This window comes from Opisthocomus hoazin, chromosome 5 (genome assembly GCF_030867145.1).
Source record: "Opisthocomus hoazin isolate bOpiHoa1 chromosome 5, bOpiHoa1.hap1, whole genome shotgun sequence".
Lineage (NCBI taxonomy): Eukaryota > Metazoa > Chordata > Aves > Opisthocomiformes > Opisthocomidae > Opisthocomus > Opisthocomus hoazin.
The window spans coordinates 42139830-42161716 of record NC_134418.1 but is presented as its reverse complement, the minus strand read 5'-3'; the positions used below and the strand labels follow the sequence as shown (position 1 = coordinate 42161716).

At 37.3% G+C, this 21887-nt stretch overlaps 1 protein-coding gene across 2 annotated transcripts in view; it reads right to left on the bottom strand.

The window, feature by feature from the left end:
- NAA15 (N-alpha-acetyltransferase 15, NatA auxiliary subunit) overlaps positions 1-21887 on the bottom strand; it is a 40439-nt gene that overhangs the window by 10302 nt on the left and 8250 nt on the right. For both annotated transcript variants that reach the window (XM_075420986.1, XM_075420985.1), the window contains exons 2-14: positions 16505-16589; positions 15500-15604; positions 14618-14775; positions 11954-12088; positions 11630-11783; positions 10354-10473; positions 9573-9668; positions 9330-9436; positions 8853-8925; positions 6875-7044; positions 6056-6208; positions 3794-3922; positions 1325-1538 (exon numbers count right to left, since the gene is read on the bottom strand). In XM_075420986.1, the coding sequence (XP_075277101.1) occupies positions 1325-1538; positions 3794-3922; positions 6056-6208; positions 6875-7044; positions 8853-8925; positions 9330-9436; positions 9573-9668; positions 10354-10473; positions 11630-11783; positions 11954-12088; positions 14618-14775; positions 15500-15604; positions 16505-16589 (1699 nt within the window). The remainder of the gene's footprint in view (positions 1-1324; positions 1539-3793; positions 3923-6055; positions 6209-6874; positions 7045-8852; positions 8926-9329; positions 9437-9572; positions 9669-10353; positions 10474-11629; positions 11784-11953; positions 12089-14617; positions 14776-15499; positions 15605-16504; positions 16590-21887) is intronic.

Genomic DNA, 21887 nt, shown 5'->3' with positions numbered 1-21887 from the left:
GGGAGCTGGGGTTGTTTAGTCTGGAGAAGAGGAGGCTGAGGGGGGACCTTACTGCTCTCTACAACTACCTGAAAGGAGGTTGTAGTGAGGCAGGTGTTGGTATCTTCTCCCAAGTAACTAGTGATAGGACGAGAGACAATGGCCTCAGGTTGCATCAGAGGAGGTTTAGATTGGATATTAGGAAAAATTTCTTTACTGAAAGAGTGGTCAGGCATTGGAATAAGCTGCCCAGGGAGGTGGTTGAGTCACCATCCCTGGAGGTGTTAAAAAAAGTGTAGATGTGGCACTTCAGGATATGGTTTAGTAGGCATGGTGGTGTTGGGTTGACGGTTGGACTTGCTGATCTTAGAGGCCTTTTCCAACCTATGATTCTGTAACAGTACAACATGCTGAAGGCGGGACAAAGTAATTACGGCATGACTCCACAAATCCAGTGCCTGGAGTAAAAGTGCACAACAATATGTATTGATTTATTCCTTAGGCATTGCACAACACAAATTATGTTTAATGTAGTAATTAAATGGTCTAACAAAAATAAGGTGAAATAGTTGCACTTTGCATAAATAGTTCCAGCTTTGCTTTTAATGCCCTACAGACATCTCACATTTGATTCATAGTCAGATCCTCTCCTCCCTCCAATTAAAGCATGGAGAATTAATTCAAAACAGATCAGAAAGCAGCTACAAGAAATTCTATTACACTTCCCCTTGTCTTAATTTGAGCCTGAGGCCACACAAATGAACTGACATGAGAAATATTAAACTTGACAAATTCCTCCTGGAGGATTCAATAGCCTCCATTCATACCATTTGAGGTTCCAAGCCATAATCCCTTAACTTGCTCTCCAGAGACGGGGGGGGGGGCAGGGGGAAATTGATGGATTTACACGTCATTTTAACAACAGAAGCAAGAGATGATAAAATTTGTTACCTAGTAAACTTTTGCACACTGATAAAACGCTTAGAAAGAACTACCACCAAGCACACGTGCTTCAGCCTGTTATTTCATGGACCAACCACCATGAGAATTCCATGTTTTCTCAGCCATTTCCTAACACAAACATGTTTTTACTTAAGAATTACAATTGTCGCTACAAAAAACATAATTGTTTCATAATAACCAAAATTAAACTAATACATGTTTTTACTTTCAGTAAGAACATCTACTTGTACATGCAGGCCAAGTTACAATTTGCCTACTTTCAGTTATGACAGAACTCTTACTTTTGGCTACTACAGTTGACAACTATAAGACTGGTGGATCTTCATAAAATATCCACTAATTAGTGAAACTGCATATTTAATAAGTCCTGAGGGTTGAATACCTGTATCAGCCTCGTGTTCTTTATTTTCATCTGTTAAAGGATTATCATGAAGTTTCAAATATATCTCTATGGCAATGCGTGCTGCTTTGAAGTAGAACGGATGTTGTCGAAGTACATCTTCTAGTTTTAACAAGTCCACATAAGACCTAAGTGTAATCTTCCTCATACAGTAGGTGTGAAAGTCAAACTGGTCATCCGTGATTTCTACAAAATGCTAACACAACATAACACAATATCATTCAGCAAGTATTAACAACCAGACACTAACCTTGACTTTTTTAACACACCCTCCCCAAAGCAATAATTTAGTAGAAGCCCGCTGTTTGACAAATACACCCTAGCTTTCAGAAATATGACTTAACAAAACCCTCCAAAAATAACATCATGGTGAAAAGAACAGAAAGCATCTTAGGTCAGAACCAAAATTCACACATTTCACAATCTCTTAACAGTATCTACCCTCTGACAATTTGCAGTTTAAGGGACAAAGGTTCTACATTTGTTGTATTTAAACCTCACTTGAAGAATTTTTCTTCATGAACTCCTCCAATTTTTTCAGTCAAAAGTACAGTTTTTGCTTCCATTACTGTGGCAGTGAATTCTACACTTGAATCACACCTGGTGTGAGAAAGTACTTCCTTTTGTTCAAGACCTGCTTTCCTTATTGTCACCTGATGTCCCCTTGTTTTTGTTTGAGAAGCAGTGAAAAGTCATTCCTCTCTTCAATTTCTCCATGCAGTTATGATCTCATACAACTTCATCCTAAACTCAGTTGTTGCTTGTCAAAGCTGAGGATAAAATAATAAGCATGACAAGCTAATAGCAGTCTCTTGAGGTCGAAGTTACTCCACGGCACGTATTTTACTAGCACTTTTTTAAGGAGGTATGATATTCAGATGTAAACAATACGACAGATTTACACAATGGAAGAAAATTACTACTTCTCTAGTCACTTAATTCCCAACGCTGTCCTTTTGACTGCCGCTCCACACCTACACAGAAGTTTTTGCAGCACTCTGTAATGGTTCCAGGGTTTCTTTCCTGAGCAGCAATAATTCATGTAAGACCTTTTAACATTTATACATAGGCAAGGAATTCTTCTTGTCCCCCCCTTTACCAACTACACTGTTGAACATTGTGTTTCATGCACCATTTTACAATTTAGTATTGAGACAGTGCAAGCACGGTCCTTAGACTACTCACTCCTGTTCTGTGATCATTTATTGATATATCAAACAATGGAGACCCTGGAGAGACGCCTTAGTAATCTCCGTGATAAACTCCTTTTCTTGTAAAAGTTGATTATTTGCTCCTACTATGTTTTCCCTGCCACGAACAAGCTATTAAATCCATGACATCAACTTCCCTTCTTTTTCTGAGAGAGTTTAAATCCTTTACGGTGTGAAGGATGACATCAAGAGTGTTTCTGAAATCCAGAACACATTTTCTCAACTAGACTGCCTTCAGCGTAACTGACACCTCTAAAAGACTTAAGAGGCACTGCTTTTTCTTACAAAAGCTTTGTTGATGGTTTCTGAATATAACATATTTGTCTACCTTATTTCCGATCTTTACCACAATTTCAATTAATTAATCCAACAAATAAATTAAACATAGTGACTTAATTCCTTAGAAATGTTTTTCTGGGTGGTCTAAGTCAGCTCTTCACTTGCTGACCTCTTCTGGTAACCAATACAATTTACAAGACTAGTAGTTTCTTACACAAATTCTTTCAAAAGGATTTTACACATATTCGAAGGATCTGTGTGCATAGAAGATGGTCCTGGCAAATCACTTTGTTCTAATCTGAGAATATTCCACAGACTAGTGCCCACTGCAGAAAAGCATCAGTGTTGAAATCTCCTTAAGCCGCCCTGTTTACCAAGAGGAATAGCTTCCTACTGCGTCCTTCTCTGAGCACTTCATTCATACCCTCAGCTGTCAGGTCTTTTTTCGAGACCCTAATATGCTTAAAAAACCCCAAACCCATACTGTTTTGTTTTGTTTTGTTTTTTAAAAGACGAAGATATTTAATATTGTTGATAGTTCTTTACATTTATTCTCTCCCTCTAAAACATAGTGGCTTAACAATAACTAAGGCGACATCCTTCCCTTACTTTAAGGCTGGGCTTGTCAGCTCAGCCATGTTCTTTTTGGACTTAAAGTACACATACTCCTGGTTTGTACCCAAATACCTATTTTTTTTGTACCCTGCCAAAAGTAAGATTATCTCAGAGTTTTCTGTTCTTTCCTGGATCTTCAAATGACTTTATCAAATCTCTTTATAATACACAGTTTACAATGGCATTTTTAGGAGGAAATATGATTGAATCAACTTGCCAGAACCCACCAGGAAACAAAATCTCTCCTGAAGCTAAATGAAGTATACTCTTGCCAGTCAGAAAGGAAACACATCAGCACAGTAAACTTAAGCTAGAGTTTTCCAACCTAGGCAGTTTAGATACGTACTCTCTCAATTTCATGGCATTTCTTAAGTGCTTCTCCGAATTTGTTCATTGCTTTGTAAGCTTGCGCACACTCTGTCTGAAACCACATGCACTGCATTTCATTCAAGTTCTCTACTGCCGAGGTTCCTTCCTAAAAGCAAAAACAGCATTATAAAAAAACTAAATCTCATTCAATTTGTTAACTGCTATTCCTTTTACCTTGTTGTAATTAAAAGCACAAATAAAGAGGCTATCAAAAGAATGCCAAATTTCAAAACTGGAGTCCCAAAAGTCAGAAATGCCACAGTTCAGATGGACTTGCTTTGTTCATTACTCAAAAAAAAAAAAAAAAAAAAAAAAAATCCTCTATGTTCCACTTATTGGAAGAGTCAGACACACACAATGAATAACCAGGTAGTGACCATTTAACTGTGACAGTTCCTCATCTTTATGACAGAAGAGATGTTCAGTCACTGTTTTAACCTTGTGTACACAAATAACACATTGCAGCACGCAGAAAAATGGCAGAAAAGTTCTAGCATGTGGCATGACACTGACACCTGCAGGATTTTTTATTTTTTTTTTAACTTAAACTGCCATCTGTGTCTTCCAGAGACCTGCTGATTGAGCAAAGCATAGTAACTAACAGTAGTAATAGGTTATTTCTTATGTGATCAGTACTAGAGAGCAGTGCCAAAGCAAAAGGAATACTGGTAGCTTTGACACCTTCAGATTCAAAAAAGAATACAGTTGCCTTTCAAATCTGGTATTTATATATACTTGCATAGATCTCTACAACTTATCATATGCCTTTCAAGCTTAATGTCAAAGTCAGCTGCTTGGGGTGGATGCAGCCATTCTGACTTTACTCTGATCTTGCAAAAACTAGGCTATTCAAGAAGCAGCCAAGAGCCAAAGCTGGGAAAATGAAAGATAATATTCGAACGGAAGGGTAAGGAGAATGCGCCAAATGAGAGAGAAAGGCGGTCTTCAAACCAGTCTGATTTAGGCAGCTAAAAACCAGAAAAACTGTTAGTTCTGTTTCCTTTATGGCTAATTTAGATCTTCTTTAATTATTGTTTTTCAATTAAGAAACTTGTATTTGAGCACTAGACAGAAGATCAAAAGGAGATAAAAAAGATTATACAAAGCAACATCATCAAATTATATTTTTAAAGTTCAGTTTTGGGCAATTGGTATGCTTACTTTTTTGACATCTTAAAGCTGCTTAAGGCATTGAGAGAGGTCAATTAACCTAGATTCACTGCAGTTTTGCATCAAACACTCCACATAAAGCTACTAAGCTTATATAAACAAAGCTTCCCCTCCCTCTGTGTTTGCCTGCACACAGCCTCCGTTTCACAAAAATCCTTCAGCTTTCCCTGTAGAAATACCCCTCTGTTCAACCTACCTTACTCCAGGTTTTTCCTGCTCTTCAAGAGAGAAGAGAAAAATGGGACAAAAAACAAAAAAGAATTACTTCTACAGGTAGTTTCCAATAGCTTGCTGCCTGCCTCCCACTGACAACACATAAATGATATTGCCAGTATTCTAAAGCTATCATTTGCCAAATATTCTGGAAAGGCTACACTGAGCTGTTTTGACTTTCAGTTATGAAAGAGTAACAGCAAGAGAAAAGCACCTAACCTGTCAGACCAAACCTAGCAAAGTAGGTTACTGCAGGGACAAAAACTGATGCATGAAATTAAGCAATGCCAGCTAATTGGTCATGGGTAAGCAGCCACCAAAAAAAACAAAACACCACAATATGCAGCTTTCCTTCATTACTGTTAAACACAGCCTTATCGATGAAAGATTGTTCACACATGGAGTACATCTCAAAAAGACTCCCACCTTGTAGCCACACAAAAATTTTATTACAAGAGAAGTCTGAATTCTCTAACTTACTACCAAGAAAAAAAAATATGAAAGGGAGGCATGGACAATATTATCAGATCTTTCAAGGATCCTATAGAATCAATATTAAACCAAATGACTTATCACAAAATTAAAGCAGCGAAACACACATGCTACATTCTTCCTACCTGGCAAAAATGATCAAATCCAAGCTTTAGAGTTTTCACTTAATACTATGGAATCATTCTTATCCAAGATTAATTTAAATCCTGATAGTCACTAACATGAGTGAAGCAAGCAATCATAGTTGCTCTGAAACAGAACTTAAAGATTATAGCAAAGGTGAGCGGAAACTTAACACAAAAAGTTATTCCACAAGGAATTAGGGCCACATTATTCAAAAGAGTTATAGTTAAATGCAACAAACCCTCGTAAACTTAGAACACATTTCTTCTGCTTCTTTAATGGAGTTTGCTTTCAGCATATATTTTGCACATTTGGAGTTGATAAATCTGTCTGCTGTGTCCAAAGCCTGAGCTTCATCCATCCACCTTGCAGCTTCTTTAATATTGCCAGCATGCTTAAAGAAACAGAAATTCAAGTTCGATTCATTAATTATAAACCATGCGTGTTTTACTGACTCACTGTTTAATATAATTATTTTTTTAGACCTTTTTAAATAAATAGCTTTCTTCAGGAAAGCAACAAACTTTTAAAGGAAAAAAGCAGAAAAATTACTTTCCCTCCTTATGGAATTACAGGTCTTTTGGCACTAGATGTTCTTCCTGAAAATGCTTAAAGGACACTTTGTATAATCCCATTCTGATAGTGCAATTGAGAAATTGTTTTCAATTAGTTAAAAAAAGTAGGGGGCGGGGTAAGAACAGCTGGAAGACATTTGAAGCACCAGCTAAATTTATTAGCATAATTTTTTCATATGAAAAATATAAGTGTAAATTGAGAATTCACATTTTTAAGTATCCTTGTCCTTTATTGACTTAATCTTCAGTAGGGGCTTATTCACTTGCTCTAAAAAACCCAAGCAGACAAACAATACCCTTATCTAGACACCTCTACTAAAATTCACTACATAATTTTCCATGGATTATCCATGTGTCTTGCTTAATACAAGCTTAACACTTCAGCGTTCACATCAAAAATGTTACAGGAAAGTATAAGCATATGTAAAAGTCTTCCACCATAACAAACAAATAACCTCTGGTCACTAAGATCAAGCCAAGCTTACCTTATAGATTTTTGCCTTCACAAGGAAGAGTTCTATCAAAGTGGGAGTACTTTCTATAGCAGCGTTTATATATTCCAGAGCCAGGGATGGCTGTCCAATTTTATCATAATGCTGAGCCAAATAATACTGGACCCAGAGTAAAGTGGTTGGAGGTTCTTCTTTACCATCATCTGGAGGGAGAAAAATGGAGGGAGTTGTTTTGTTCAGTTTATTAAAACAACATGCCAGAACCAGGGTGCTACAAATACAGCCACTGGAGTTAATTCTGACTCTATCAGGCTGTCAAAACAGACCTGGGATTTTTGAAACACCTGGGTCCAAGTAAGTCCATTAACTTTTAAGTCCATGTTTCGACAAGACCTGAGCATATACTCTTCCCTTCTCATACTGTAGTTTTAAGGGAAAGGAAAAGTGCGTTAGTGGGTCAGAAGCAAGTTGCATTTTGTTCCAACCAGTGCCTTAATGCAGCTTAGTGCATGATGTAGAGCTGCTATTTAAAACTGGTTCAGATGAAGGGTATAGCAGAGTCTCCTGTGGAACACAAGTGTTGCACAATAACAATGTAAAGGATTTCAGTACATTCAGCATTTGCATGTTTTCAGCTCATAGACTTGAATATTTTTAAACAAAACAGATTGTCTGTTCCAAACCCTAGCTATAAAAAGATTCTGTCTCCACCTTTGACAAATTTATCCTCACCGTTCGCCTAAACGTATCCTAGAAAATATTCATATACACAAGTCAGTTATGAAAGTTAGAGAGCTCTGTTTGAAATTCAAGATACTATCGAAGTATTAAAAGCTCATTTCACTACTCAATTTTGACTATGAAGCACAGTGCCTTGCAGAGGGAAAAAAAGGGCGTGGGGGCTCTAGTCCTGCCAAAAGGTTCTGGTTCTTCAGTCTATGGTATAACTTAACCATGCAATTGCGTGAAACTGTTCATTTTCAGGTAGGAGAAAATTTTTTATTTGAATGAAATTTAATATCAAAGCAAATATTGAATTGAACTGAATAACAGTGAGCCATTTCCTTAAACCAGAAAAGCACAAATGTGTTTAAAAGGCTTGGCCAAAGTAAAACAGGTATTGAGTGGCTATATTGCAGCCTACAGAATTAAATTAAAGAAGAATGTATAACAGGCAACTTGGATGAGAATTTCACAACTAAGTATTGCATTAAAGTTTCTGCGAAGCAGGGAAACAATCAGTTATAATTTCAATAAAAATGTCTTTAATAATTATCCTGTAAAGTTTTAGTGTATATTGTCATTCATGCTATCTTGATTATTATACCATTATAATCCACCTGCTGTAATTTCAGGACTATGCTCTGCTGATATTCTATGCAGAGAAGTTTTTTCTTGGAGATTTTCTGTTATGAAGTGGTTGGGCAAATGACTAAAAAAACATCATAAAGCTACCAGAGAGGCAACTGAAGGCTGGATTCAAAACATGGAGAACCATACCTCACAACAACACAGCTGTCAGTCAAAGCCTGGAAAATGTTTAAATGTTTTTCAGATCTCAAAAAAAAAACCCCAAGAACACAAAACCCAGCCCTCATCAAAAGCTCCAAAACCCCCTCCCCCTGAAGATTCTGCTATCAGTATCTACTCCTTTTTGTCTTACATTTCTGCAATTAAAGATTTAACATCACTTTCAAATTGCAGTGTCCTGGAGAATGGTAAACTCCAGTCTTGAAAACAGAATACTTGAAACTGCAAAGAGATAATCAAATTGTGGATCCAGCAAAACTTTTAGAAGAAGTGACTAGATTTTGACTACAGACTTTCTATTTGACAGTTTAAATCTGTTCTAAGGATGGCTATGGTTCATTTCTGTCTTAGGGCGGAAAAAGAAGGAAAAAACCCCACTATCTCAACTTCTTCACTCCCCACTGATTCCCTGCCTCTGAATGGTCACATAATGCTTACACCGGGCACTACTTCCATGAAATACGGCAGCCTTAGCACTCACCATTTGTGTTAAATAACCTGCAGCTTCTTAGAGAGGTTTCATAACCTATCACGAGCTCTTCTATGATTGCCACCTACACATGCAAGACAAGACAAAAAAAAATAATCTGTGGGCAAGATGGTATTTTATTTCAACTTGAACTACTTGATGTTACCCAAACTAGTTCTTTTTGGCAAGAGAATTCTGCAATATCCTGAATTACAATATATATGGGAATGCACTCAGCTCACATCTCTAACAAATTAAGACCAACTCTCCCTTGGTTAACACTTATGCAGCCTGTGATTTTGTAGATCTTAGTTTCCTATATTTACCACCTTGACACAAAGCCACTTGTGCTTGTACTTGATTTTCTTCTAGATATACTAGTCTACAATATGCAACAGTGCTGATGGAGCGAGCACTGAAGAAAAAAGCTTCTCTCTAACGCACCACAGCTACAAGGTAGATCATGTAAGAAGCAGGGGAAAAACCTACCTTCTCCTTGTCTTTATATAATGACCTCAAAGTATTGAAGACTGGTGGGCAACCTTTGCTGAAATTCATCCTTAGGAACTTATCCAGACATTCCTTAAACTTTTCACCTTGAGAGGAAAAAGACCTGTTGATTTTGTTTTACCACACATTACTTGTCAATTGCAGACTGCTTATGCTGTTAAAACATTAGTATCTAAGAAACACAAGTGTTAATCACTACCTGCTCAGCAGAAATGCACTTACCCGACAAAAAGTTTAATGGTAATCTTCTTGGAACTAGTCCCCTTGGGTATTTAGTCCAGGCCTCTTCATAGATCTTTAGCCTCTCCATCATATTAGCTGGAACAGAATTTTAGAGTTTACTTTTTCCTTAATTTTTGGCAAGAAGGGAAGAGGGGGAGGGGAATGATTTGTATCTGGTTATAAAAAGAATGAGAATATATAGCAACTATGGCTACATACTTCCTAAAGAACACTAATTTCCATTTTATTCTTTTTTGCTGTACCAAATGATTTCAGGTATTCAGTATCTGTAAATTCCTCTCCCAGCAGTGGAAGACTAACTGCTTATTTCTCGTCTTAAAAAGAGTTCCTGCCGTATCGCTGTGCTAAAATCTTGAACAAAGAAAACCTTTCAGGAGAATCCTGCCTGTTTTTCCAAAACCTGTTTTACCTACAACAAATTAAGATAACAGAGACAGTAAAAGAAAAATTCTAAATCAAAACTGTCTTCTAAGAAATAATTCTCTTCTTTCAACCATGCACAAAGATTACTGCATTTTTTGTTGTTCTGTTTTTAAATAAGACATTGTAGCAACAATACAAGAAATACTTTGAGCCCTTCTTAAAAAAAAAACTTCATGACAATACATACACACTATGACTAAAAAGCAAAACTGAAATGGGGACATTTTAAAATAATACTGTTTTATTATTTAAAGCAATGCAAGTCTGCAATAAACATACAAATTCCAGATGTGCAGGAACAGCTTATTTAGTGCAACATATCATATCATATCGTTACCTGGTTTAAGTGCCTTTTCTAGGCCTTTGTAGTAGGCCCAGTTTTCAGGATTTCTTTCTTGCAGTCCTTTGTAGACTTCAACCGCTTCTTCAAGTCTGCCAAGCTGAAGGAGGAGGTCTCCTGTGTGAAATCCAAGAAGTTTTAAATTAAAGTAACAAGATATTGAAGCAGTATGATATTAATCACTTAGATGGATTAGATAATCCTTGAGGATTAGATAATCCTTAACTCCATGTAGTTTCTAATTTCTTAGAAAAAATTATCACAGTGGCATTACAAACTAGCTGACTAGCTTTTACTTTGACAACAGGTACTATTACTGTAAGATTCCACAACTCAGCCAGTAATCCTTGAAACTTACTTGAAAATTTAATGTTAAAAGTAAGCTGCACGATTTTTCTTCTCACTTACTGAACTGACTGGTTACTTCAAGCAGTTTTTACTACAGAAGACAATTAAAAGCAGTACACGGTATTTCATGTATATAGCATCTTGAATACCAAACTGAAATTGCAGAGTTGCAAATAAAAGAATGGCTCGTCAGTCTGGTATCTCATAAAACTAACTTCACATTTTAAATCAAGCTATTGATCTGATTAATGAATTCTCAAGACTCTGCACGCAAGTTTCCTTTTAATGATACTTCATTACAAGATACAACTGTCAGAAGTAAAGTCTATATCTAACAACTGTATAGAGCATCTTTACTGATGCTGGAGTTGGAAAAAAAGTCTTTTTCCCATTTCACAATGGGAAACTATATTTTACAGAGCTTTGCTACTGGCAAATGTTAGGCACTAAAACATCACAGACCAGAGGTAAAACAATGTCATTTTAGATTAAGGTAAGATTTTTCTCATCTGGTCTCAAGAGGAAACCGTGAGTCAGCACTACCCCTCTTCTCTACGTCATGCAACTGACACGTAATTTTGTCAAGGGAGGCTGCTTCCCACAGGTAGGATAACTTGAGGACTACAGGCAGTATCTAATGCCAGGGAAAACATCAATAGTTCACACACTGAGAATGGCAGAATCTGGAAAATAAACCTGAATTCTTTCTCTGAGGTGAAAGTTGTATGTCTGTACTCTACTTGTCTTAGCAGCCTGGGAGAAGAGTATGATAGGCACCAAACAGCTGCAAGACAAGCAGTCCTTTACCACAGCAGAATTAAATAAATTAATCTAAAAACAAATTAAAGATGAAGTTCCAAAAGCTGACAGTACAGACATTCCACTGTACATTATATGTGTACACATATCTTCAAAAAGTAATTACCTTTAGTTTCTTCGACAGCCAGTTTATCACAGATCTGCTTTTCGTAGGTACAAAGATGCTCCAACGCTTCTTTATATAGTCCTGCCTCCCGAAGCACTTGATTTTGATAAAGCAGCAGTTCGCTGTACTCATAGTCCACTTTATCAGGTGATGTCTACGTAGGAAAGCAAGACACATGAGAAAGTTCGGCCTTCTAGAATGCATTTGGGATTTAATTCATTTAGCTAAAGAAACCACGTGAAGTTTCCACAGCATGAAAGGAAACAGCGTTTTATTTTCAGCTTAAGCAGCAGCCCTTACAGGAATTTCATGTTGTCCTCTCACCTGCTGTGTCTTCCTAAATTCCTCTAAAATTTTTGCTGCCATTTCATAATCTTCCAGCAGATGGTAAGCAATAGCATAACCAATCCATGATGCTCGCTGTGCAGGTCGGAGCTGAAGCAACTGGTATCTTGTTTCCTGCAAAAAAGTAGCTACTAATTTTCCTGATTTTCTTCTGATGCTCTGTAGAATCATTATGCAATACTCTGTCTTCAGTTTTCCAATATTTAAGGAATATCACTAAAAATTAGTTTTCTATATGCAAATGTATTTTTGTTTGAACCAAAAGAAAGAATAAACTTCAAAACACTAAGATGGTCTTGACTGAAAAAAAAAAATCACCCCCCCCCAAAATAGCACACCATGTCCAACTGAATACAGATGAGTCAGACTAACGTATTACACCCATGCTTTTCCTGTCTTACTGCTTATGAACAGAATGCAATTAAGGATGCTTTGGTTTGAGCTGCAGAAACATTTACCCTATACTGGTATTTCAAATTCACCTTGGAAGTACGTATGTATTGAATCATTACAAGTAGTGTTAGGCAAAATAGGTCATGCAAGTGCATCCTACTCTTTGGCAAGAAGATAACTGCAGCTGGAAGATGCAACAGATTTGCTTGGTATCGTGCCGTTCTAATCTGAGGGAAAAGTTATTTCTTGTTTTGATACAGACTCCTGAAAGGCATCTTCAAGTGATTTAAAATAAAGGACAAAAGTTATTACCTACTAAAAAACCCCCAACAGTCAAAGCAGGGGTTAACAAAGAACTAAAACTAGCTACAGAAGCTTGACTAGAATGAAGATCACTCAAAATATTATGAAGTAGGAAAGGGTGGAAGTTAAAGCAAAGGAAAAAAAAAAACCTACAACCTTATTCCTTATTTTGAGACTAAATACACATCCTTCAGAAACTAGCATATGATCAGTCATGAATTATTGGCTTCTAAGCATGTTAATGTTTAATCCTTAATGCATTCTATAACCACGTTCCTTGTATGTTTAGCAATTATGTATTTGTATTCACATTTATCCAGAGGCCAAGAGAATATACATTTGCAAATGAATTTTGGCACCTATGCTAAGTTTTGACTATCTTGTCTCAGCAAGAGAGGAGTTAAATTTCTAAATTACTATTATGAAAAAACCAGTGATTAAGAAATGTCCTAACTTGGGAGTAAGTTCACTGAGGACCTACGTTAGCTGATGGTTCCACATGGCTCTGAGAACAAAATTTGTTCTTAGCATTCTAACATTACCCTAATTTGAAAAGGAAATAATCTACTAAGAGACCAACACATGCGTTTTAACAACCACAACTTTAAATGTGCAAGGAAAACCTGAAAATATGAAAACCTGACATAACATATTATCCAAGGTCTCTCAGGTAAAAATCTCACAGTTTGTTTGTTTTTTTTTTTCCTCCAAAGAACAGGAATATCTTATTATACCAGTTTACATCAGATGAAAACTAGACAAGTTTCCAGGCACAAAAAATGCCATTTAGGAAGAACTAAGAGTTTGTTTTCAATTAATTAATGTATGAATTATAAATACTTCTGGCTGACCATTGTTGTCTTTCCCTGGATGGCAAATTAAGAAACAAACAAATCTTCTATAGTTATTGTTCTGTCTAATCCTAAGCAAGCTGTATATTGATCATGGGCAGCAACTATGACTTAGCCTGAACCACGTAAACATCTCCACAATATGCATACTGAACAGAAGCTGCTACTTTTTAAGAAATAAAGGTACTGACAAGCTAGACATCAGCTTGCAACTCAAGAAGACAGAAAAAAAAAATCTAACTACATTAGGATTAGCATTTGTAGAGAAGAACAGAAAGTTTGTATTCTTCTTTACAGAAGCATCACAGCTGCGAAACTGCCACCTCATAATGGTTGTTCAGCATGAAGCAACATCTCATGTGGCAAATACAGACAAACTGACACAACGCAGCAAACAACTGAGTGCTGCACTAACAGGAAGAAAGAGGGTTCCAATCTAAGTTGCCAAAGTGCATTCAGCCTTACTACAAAATAAACAGAAGAAAACAAAACAGCATTGTAAACATTCTGAGCATCAAATCAGGAAAAGAGTTCTGATCCACAATCTTACACCTCACAGGAAATGTAAGGATATATCTGGACCCAAAGGAGCCGTCACTAATGCCCAGACTGGATGGGAAGCAAAATATGAGGTTTCATGCAGCATACTGCTTGCTTTGTATTGTTACCCACTGCCAAGAGAAAGTTGGTGGCCACTGATATAAAGGAGGAAGGATATATGGTAAAAAGTTATTAAAAAATAGAAACTCCTTTGCCTGAATAACAGTCATCTGAACACACTGCCTTTTACCTGCAGGAATCCTTTCAAGAAAATAATAAAAAGATGAGGGATTGTGTACAGCTGGATTATACAGCATCAAAAAAATAATAGGAAAACAATTCTGCACTGAGCTGAAAAAGAATAATTTACTACGTGATTAAATCTGTACATTTTATAGAAATTGCTCAGTAGCACGTCTGCTTTTACTTTCATAAAGTATTGAGCAGCACATAGTTTTAACACTCTGGATCTAACTCTGTAAAGTGTCATTAAACAAGTTGCCACCTCTGCTGCAGTTCCCTAGAAGCTGATAACAAATGCAGTATGTATACTTACCCTGTAACCTTCAAGATCCCTCATCTGAATCTGTAGCAGAGAAAGATCTCTCAGGATTTGAAGATTGTCTTTGTCCCATTTCAGTGCATTTCTATAGCATTTGATAGCTTCGTCATACTTCTTGTCTGACCTCTGAAGAAGGCCATAGACATGCCAACCTGGAAGTCTCTGTTAGGGATTTTACTCAATTTGAGCAGGGAGAAAACAGATCCAACATGGCAGTGACAAAACAGTGGTAAAAAGCTCTTAAGCCATTTTATAAATGGCCAGTAACATTATTACAATCATTAAAATTCTTCCCAGCTGTACAAAGAAACTGCTTGCAAACTGAAGACAGAAAACTGTTTGCCAGTTCTATGGATAGGGTGCAGATAATATGCTGTAAACTGTACTTTTTGTGTACTGCGGAAGGAAATCAAGTAACAGCATCTCTGCAAAGACTACTGAGGCTTACTCAAACATATTTTTGAGTAAGGGCTTGTATCAGACACCTGAAATGCTTGCACTTCCTATATTCTAAGTATATGACACGTCCTTCTCAATGTAACGGCAACTAGCAATGTTTTTAAAGCAAATCACACACTTAAATTCCTAGTTCAGCCCACCACAAGTTTAGAGTTCCAGTTTAATGCTTAAAAAAAAAAATATATATAATGCAAGTCAGAATAATATCTGAGCTAACTGTGACTGCAAGGATAGCTGCAAAGCATCTGCCTGTTGGACAGATGAAACATTCTTATATACTGCAAACAAAACTTAAAATCCTGAATTTCCAGTTTGAAGCCTAATGGTACTGGCTTTTGTTGCTATTCTATAAATCAAGTAGTTGCAGAAATAAACCTTTTCCATTCACAAGCGAAAGCCCTACTTTGAAAAGGATACAGACATGACTCTTCAAGTCATTCCTTAGGCCTCTACGCACAAGTTCATAAGCTTCCTCTTTCTTCCCTAGGCAATTTAATGTTAGTCCTTTCATTGCCAAGGTTTCTAAAAAAAAGAAAAAGAAAGAAAAAGAAAGTATTAAGATCAAATAAGTATCAGTTATTCATTTTCATAGGTTTTTATGCTTAATACAGTGAACTTATTTACCAGAAGCAAGACTTTGCCTTTTCACATGGAAAACAATACTGGCAGATTATTGAGTTAAGTATATCATACACAACAATAAACTTTATGCATTACTTCCACCAAAAAGTGAAGCAGTGTTTTATTTTAAAGGCACTAAAAACTTTCTGCTCTACAAACATTTGAGAGAGATATTGTTTTACTGTAAAGAAGCATTATAACTACTCAAGTATTTATTCACATCACAGACTTCTACACATCCACCCATGCCAAAGTAGTTGTCAAAGAAAAAAAAAAAAAAAACAACCCACATTTCTGGACAGTGAAAAAAACCTCTCAACTCAGTATTAAGAACTGATTGAAAATACAGAAGGCGACAAACACCTTTTTCTGCTTTTACAATAAGACTATTCCTTCAGAAAAAGTAGCAGACCACAGAGCTGACAGACATACATTGCTGAACAATATTCAATCTCTTTCGTCTTTCATTTCTACACAAGTGAATAACAATTTCCCCTGAAAAGTGATTTAAGCAATAGATACTTTTATTAAGAAACTTGCACCACACTATAAAGAATGTTAGACTTGCAGCATAAAGATACAGAATGGCAAGCTATGACTACTGACTACCAGTAAGATCAGTCTTTAAAATTACAAATCTTAGCAACAGTAAGTACTTCATACAGTGCAGGTTTCTGGACGCTCTTACTGCTTTATAGGCAAAAGGTTAACAGTAAATTGCTATAAATATAAAACTTACAAATTATTACTCTACCCTAAAGTATAGGGAAAAAAGGGACCACATGCCATTTGAAAACTTACCTCCATGTTCTGCAAACTTTGGGTTAGAAAGGATCTGTTTACAGAACTTCAGCCCATTTCTATACTGCTTATGTTCGTAACACCTCTGTTGAAGAAGAACAGAGTACATTTATTCAAAAAAATTAGAGTGCAAGCATTTCTGCACCCCCAAAATTAAGCATCAGTGCAGCTAGGGATCTTAAAAATGTACTAACGTTTTAACGAACCCTATTCAATGAGCTTCCTGCAATTAAAAATTTTTTCTATCACCAGAAAAAAACCAGTATATGTTAGTAAGAACAGGAGTTTAAATGTATAAGTTAAGACACATTATCATGCAGCAATTTCTCAGATAAGATACCACAGGAAGAATAAATGCCTACAGAGATTCAACTTTCCTTTAACACAAAACCAAACCTTATGTCGTAACATATCTTGGTAAGCATTCAACTCACTTTGGCTCAATTAATTATCTTTCACAGAAACACCACAATACAACCTCCAATAACCATACAGGCAAGAAAGACAATGAAATCGTTGGAACTTGGCTTAAACTATCTCTGAAAGTAACCTCTTAGGATCAACCTGAATACAACATATATCTCGTATACATACAAACTTTCAAAACTGGTACATGCTAACATTATCTTGTCATACTGGAAGTTTACACATTCCTTTACTATTTTAATAAACCCACCTCTAACACTTTGCTTGTGTTTGAGTCTCATTTCATTACGCAAGGTGACTGCAGTGCAAAATGGCACACACCGTGAACTTTTAAAACAAGTTTTAGTATTTTACTCCTCTTAAACCACTCCCTGTGCTAATCTTTAAATAGAAGCCAAAAAGGACGAAGTTAATGTTGTAAACACCAACTTGTACACTTTAAGTCACTTAAGCAAATGCTAGGAATTTCTTAGGCTTCATAATACAAATGCCCCAACTTAAGCATAAGAGTAAAGAAAGACACATTGCTTGAGCACAGACCCAAACCCTACAGTAACTAGGAAGTCATTCATAACAGGCTCTCACTGACTCTAGTTGACCAGTTCTGGTGGCAGGATGGCTGACAGGAGTGTAAAATGGGGTGCAGCAGAGTTTTCAATTCCTCTTAAATAAGCTGATGTTCAGGATTCCATCTTTCCTCATATTGCTCCAAATTAACTAAGCAAAAGCACTCATAAATACATACGGACACCATTTGACCTCTAAGCACTCCTACCAAAAAAAGTTAGGAGAGGCAGACCCAACAGGTCTTCCCATCAAGCAGAAAGTTCTAAAAATAAAATGATAAAGTTACATGACTTATGGAAATGTCTAAAAAAGAAAATGGCATATCTGCCTCAACTTGTCTGCTTTACATTGCTTTCGCATCATGAAAGGTGCTGTTTAGTGTCCAATTTTCTCTTCCAAAGCACAGATGGAAACACCAACAATAAACTTCCAACGGTGTAAAAAACTGCTATACCACTAAGTGGATGTATTATTTTCTAGGTACTAAAGTCACACACCTGAAATATCAAGGCTGAAGACCAAGTGGCATCACAAACCATGGATCTTGCTCCCCCTAACCTGTCACCGCCCTTTGGAGAAAGGAAACCATGGGAACGGAAAGAGGAGGAGGAGGAGAAGGAAGATGTTCAGAAAGAGCATCCAAAGCAAGATGGACTCAAAGAAGAACGTATCAACAAAAGAATGACAGAACAGTTTGGACTGGAAGGGACCTTCAAAGATCATCTAGTCTAACGTCCTTGCCATGGACAGGGACATCTTCCACTACCTCAGGTTGCTCAAAGCCCTGCCCAGCCTTGACTTTGAAAACTTCCAAAAGACAACTCCCTCTATCACCAAGGACAGGAAAAGTGAGCAGGACAACCACTCAGCAAAAGAATATTAAGGGTTAGGCAAGAGGAAATCTGTATAGGCGTTGTCTTTTTTTTTTTTTTAAATTAAAATTGACTGGTTATTATTTACACCTTTTAGTCACTACCTGCTTTCAAGTAGCTGGCTGAGTCACTGTAATAAGCTGCTGGTCAGAGCTGACAGAGAGCTTACAGGTGACAACACAACAGGATCAAGCCTCTTTTTTTTTTAAAATTGAAGTCATCAGTCATAAAAGTTACCGCGCAGGCCTCCTCCCTGAAAGTAGAACTGTCATTTGCTCCCACCTAGGCAGGTGTGAAAGCAGCAAAACCTGTCACAAAAGTGGTGCAGCCACAGGAACTTAAGAACACGTCTCCTGTGTAACTAAGGCACCGTTCACAAGCAGAAGGGGTGCTTTGGGGTTTCGCAATTTGCTTTTAAGTACAGCTGCTCAGATGCTGCCTATGAACATGAAATCTTATCTCTGAACAGTCCCATTTTACATAGTCTAACAACCAGCCTTTCACCTTGAAGTTTAAGGAAAGTCAGCCAAAATGGTATGTATGCTAGAGATAGGAAACATTTGCACATAGGTTTTTCTCAGAGTAATATAGAACTTCTAATGCAAGGTACTTTATAACAGAGTAAACTCACTCAGAATTGTAACACGTTCTCCCTTTAGGCTCCAGGGAGGAAATATTTGTGAGTTTATATCCACTTACGCCTAAGGAAAGGTTCCCATTAACCCAGAGAACACTGGATAGGACGAATAAACCGTCAGAAACTGCTCATGTACTTCTATCACCTGAAGTACCAAATGAAGAACTAGCCATAGCTGCTTATAACCCCCAGTGAAGTATCACAGGTCTCCATTTTCAGGTGTTTCTAGATCAAGACAAGCTGAAGTAATTTCCTATATAGAATTTCTCCAACCCTTCAGGTTCATACTTGAAGCCTATTTCATTGTGTTAATGGAAACATTTCAAACTGTGTCATTTTATGAGTTTCCTTATTTTCTGTATGTATTCTATGCACACACTGTATGTTTTGACAGGGGAAGGAAGGGAGAACATTAAACTGAGGTCATGTTTCATCCTTCTTCAGGAAAGAAGAGATTGTTTCATCAAAGTAGGTCCAACAGCATCACTGAGATTCCACTTGAAGCCACGCATACACTTCTCCTCCAACGAGGTTACAGACTAACCAGCTTAAATAAAGGTGTCAATGAGGGAGAAGGAAGTTGGGAATGCAGCATATGCCACCACGGCTGGTACAAACCTTCGTGAATCTGTGGCTCCAAGGGACAGAAATACAAAAGAAAAATCTTTTCAGAAAAAGGAGACAATAAATATTGAAAGGGGGAAAGGAAGAACAAAACATATAACACAAGGAAAGATGAGCGTAAGCAATACACAGCCTGGGAGAGAAAATCCTTATGGTAGTCAGTAGTTTCTGAGCAAGAGGAGCAAAAAGAACCTGTAATAAAAAAAACCCAACAAACCAACAAACCCACAGAAGCAGGAATGGTGACATCTCATGTATTCTTGGGACATACAGATACAGGCTTGCTGGAAGCAGAAATGGTCTTCATCTGGGTAGTTTGTTTCCTCCAGATGAATAGCTGGTAGTAATCATTCCCAGGCCTCCAACCCTTACTTCGGAACAGTTGTTCTGCAGAAGTAACATATTTCTCTGTTCCAGAGACTGCTCAAAAAGCACAGTTGCTTCCTCTAAGCTAGACTCCTGCACATACACACTTCCAAAGCCAGCAGTCAGAGCCTGCTTGTGATGCTTGACAGACGAGTGCTCCAGCTACAGCTTGTGACATCATGCAATAAGAAAACATAAAAGCTAAGCTTCTAAAAAGTAAGGTTAAGGCTAATGCTTTAAAAGAAAAGAATCTGACTCTCCATCAGCACTGAATCTCTATCGCACATTTGCTGCCCTTCAAAGCTTTTCCTTTAATAAGTTACCGGATGTTTTAAGATACCTAACAAGTTTTTCTATACATACTGTGGCCAGAATTGCCACCTACTCCAAACACACTGAGATTCTTTTTATATCCTCTAACTCATTTTCTGTATTTATAGCAAAGAAATAGCACCTGCTTTAATATAATTCTGCAAAGAATTAATGAGGCAGACAGAGTATGACTCCTTCAAAATTATACAAGACCACAGCAGACAGGAGACAATTTGTATTTGCACTGCTCCCCTACCACCAAGTATTTATTAATTGGATTTGAATGCACGGCAATTACGAGACAGAGACTGACAGTGCAATTACAAAGAACAGAGCTAGCCCATATTCTCCAGAATCCCAAGTCTGTGGTGGAGGGAGGGCTCATGTTCCGGTGTCTGGATCCCTAAACTGTATTAGGGCATCTCTGCAGAATCGGTCTTAGGCCAGCAGCTGTGTTACACATACACATGGCTCAGCATGCCAAGTATGAATGAATTCCTCTGCATTTCTTCCTTGATGGCTGCCATAAAGAAAGGTGAAAAGACTTCACTATTTACAGCTTACCAACATCTAGACAGCTAACTGCTAGATGGAGTTTGTTCCCTCCTCGCCCCAGTTTCCAGTGTTAAATCTTCCCTCCCCAGTGCATCTACTTTCTAAACCTTGTTATCAAATCTACAGCTAGTAAATCAGACTGACTTGGATTCTCAAGCAACTACTCTGGTTACCCACAAGGTTATACACAAGGGCCATGCTATTAATCGTAGTTTCACTCCTAAGGGCTGCTGACAATAGCAGAGAGATGACTTCTACCCAAGCCTAATTTGGCATTGTTTTCTTTACATATTGTATAAACAAATACATTTCCACAAGTGCATTTTAGAAATCTTACAGCTGTAAGTCTGAAATGTACAGAAGCAGGCGCTCTCATTGTTTGCTACCTGTAAGCAGGCAGCACATTTTACCTCTGACATATTCCTTCCCTCTCAGAATAGACATTTTAATGGTCAAGTACATATATTTCCAACTAAAAAGGAAGGGTAATAGCCAACTGCAGCATTTTGACATACAGACATGTATCTCAGCATTAAATACTCAGCACATAGCAGACCAGATTCTGCCATTACACATTAAATATTTTTAACATATTCACTTCCAGAAGTGAAAATCCTCTTTGTCACAAAGCCATTTTCATGTCCTGCAAGCATTTAATAAGGAAATAATTTAATAGCCTTCTCAACTTGAATTTGCTATTTGTAAGACATTTTATAACCACTACACCACAGATTAAAGTGTCCTGTATGTTCAGTAACATCAAGAGTTAACAATAGCTCTAACTCAGTATAATGCCAGGAGTTACCATGGGTCTTACCAGAAGCTTCGTAGCACAATGAATCTACGCTTCCACGAGGTATGACTCAATCTAACCGAGGCAAAGAATCACCTAGATCACAACATGAAAGCAGAAAAATGCCTTCAGGGGCACTTGAGAAGATGCGTATCTCCAATCTAGCTGATTCAAGAGCATTTACTACTGCAAGGTGGTTTTAAAAAGTCTCATAAGAGTCCATCCAGGCTG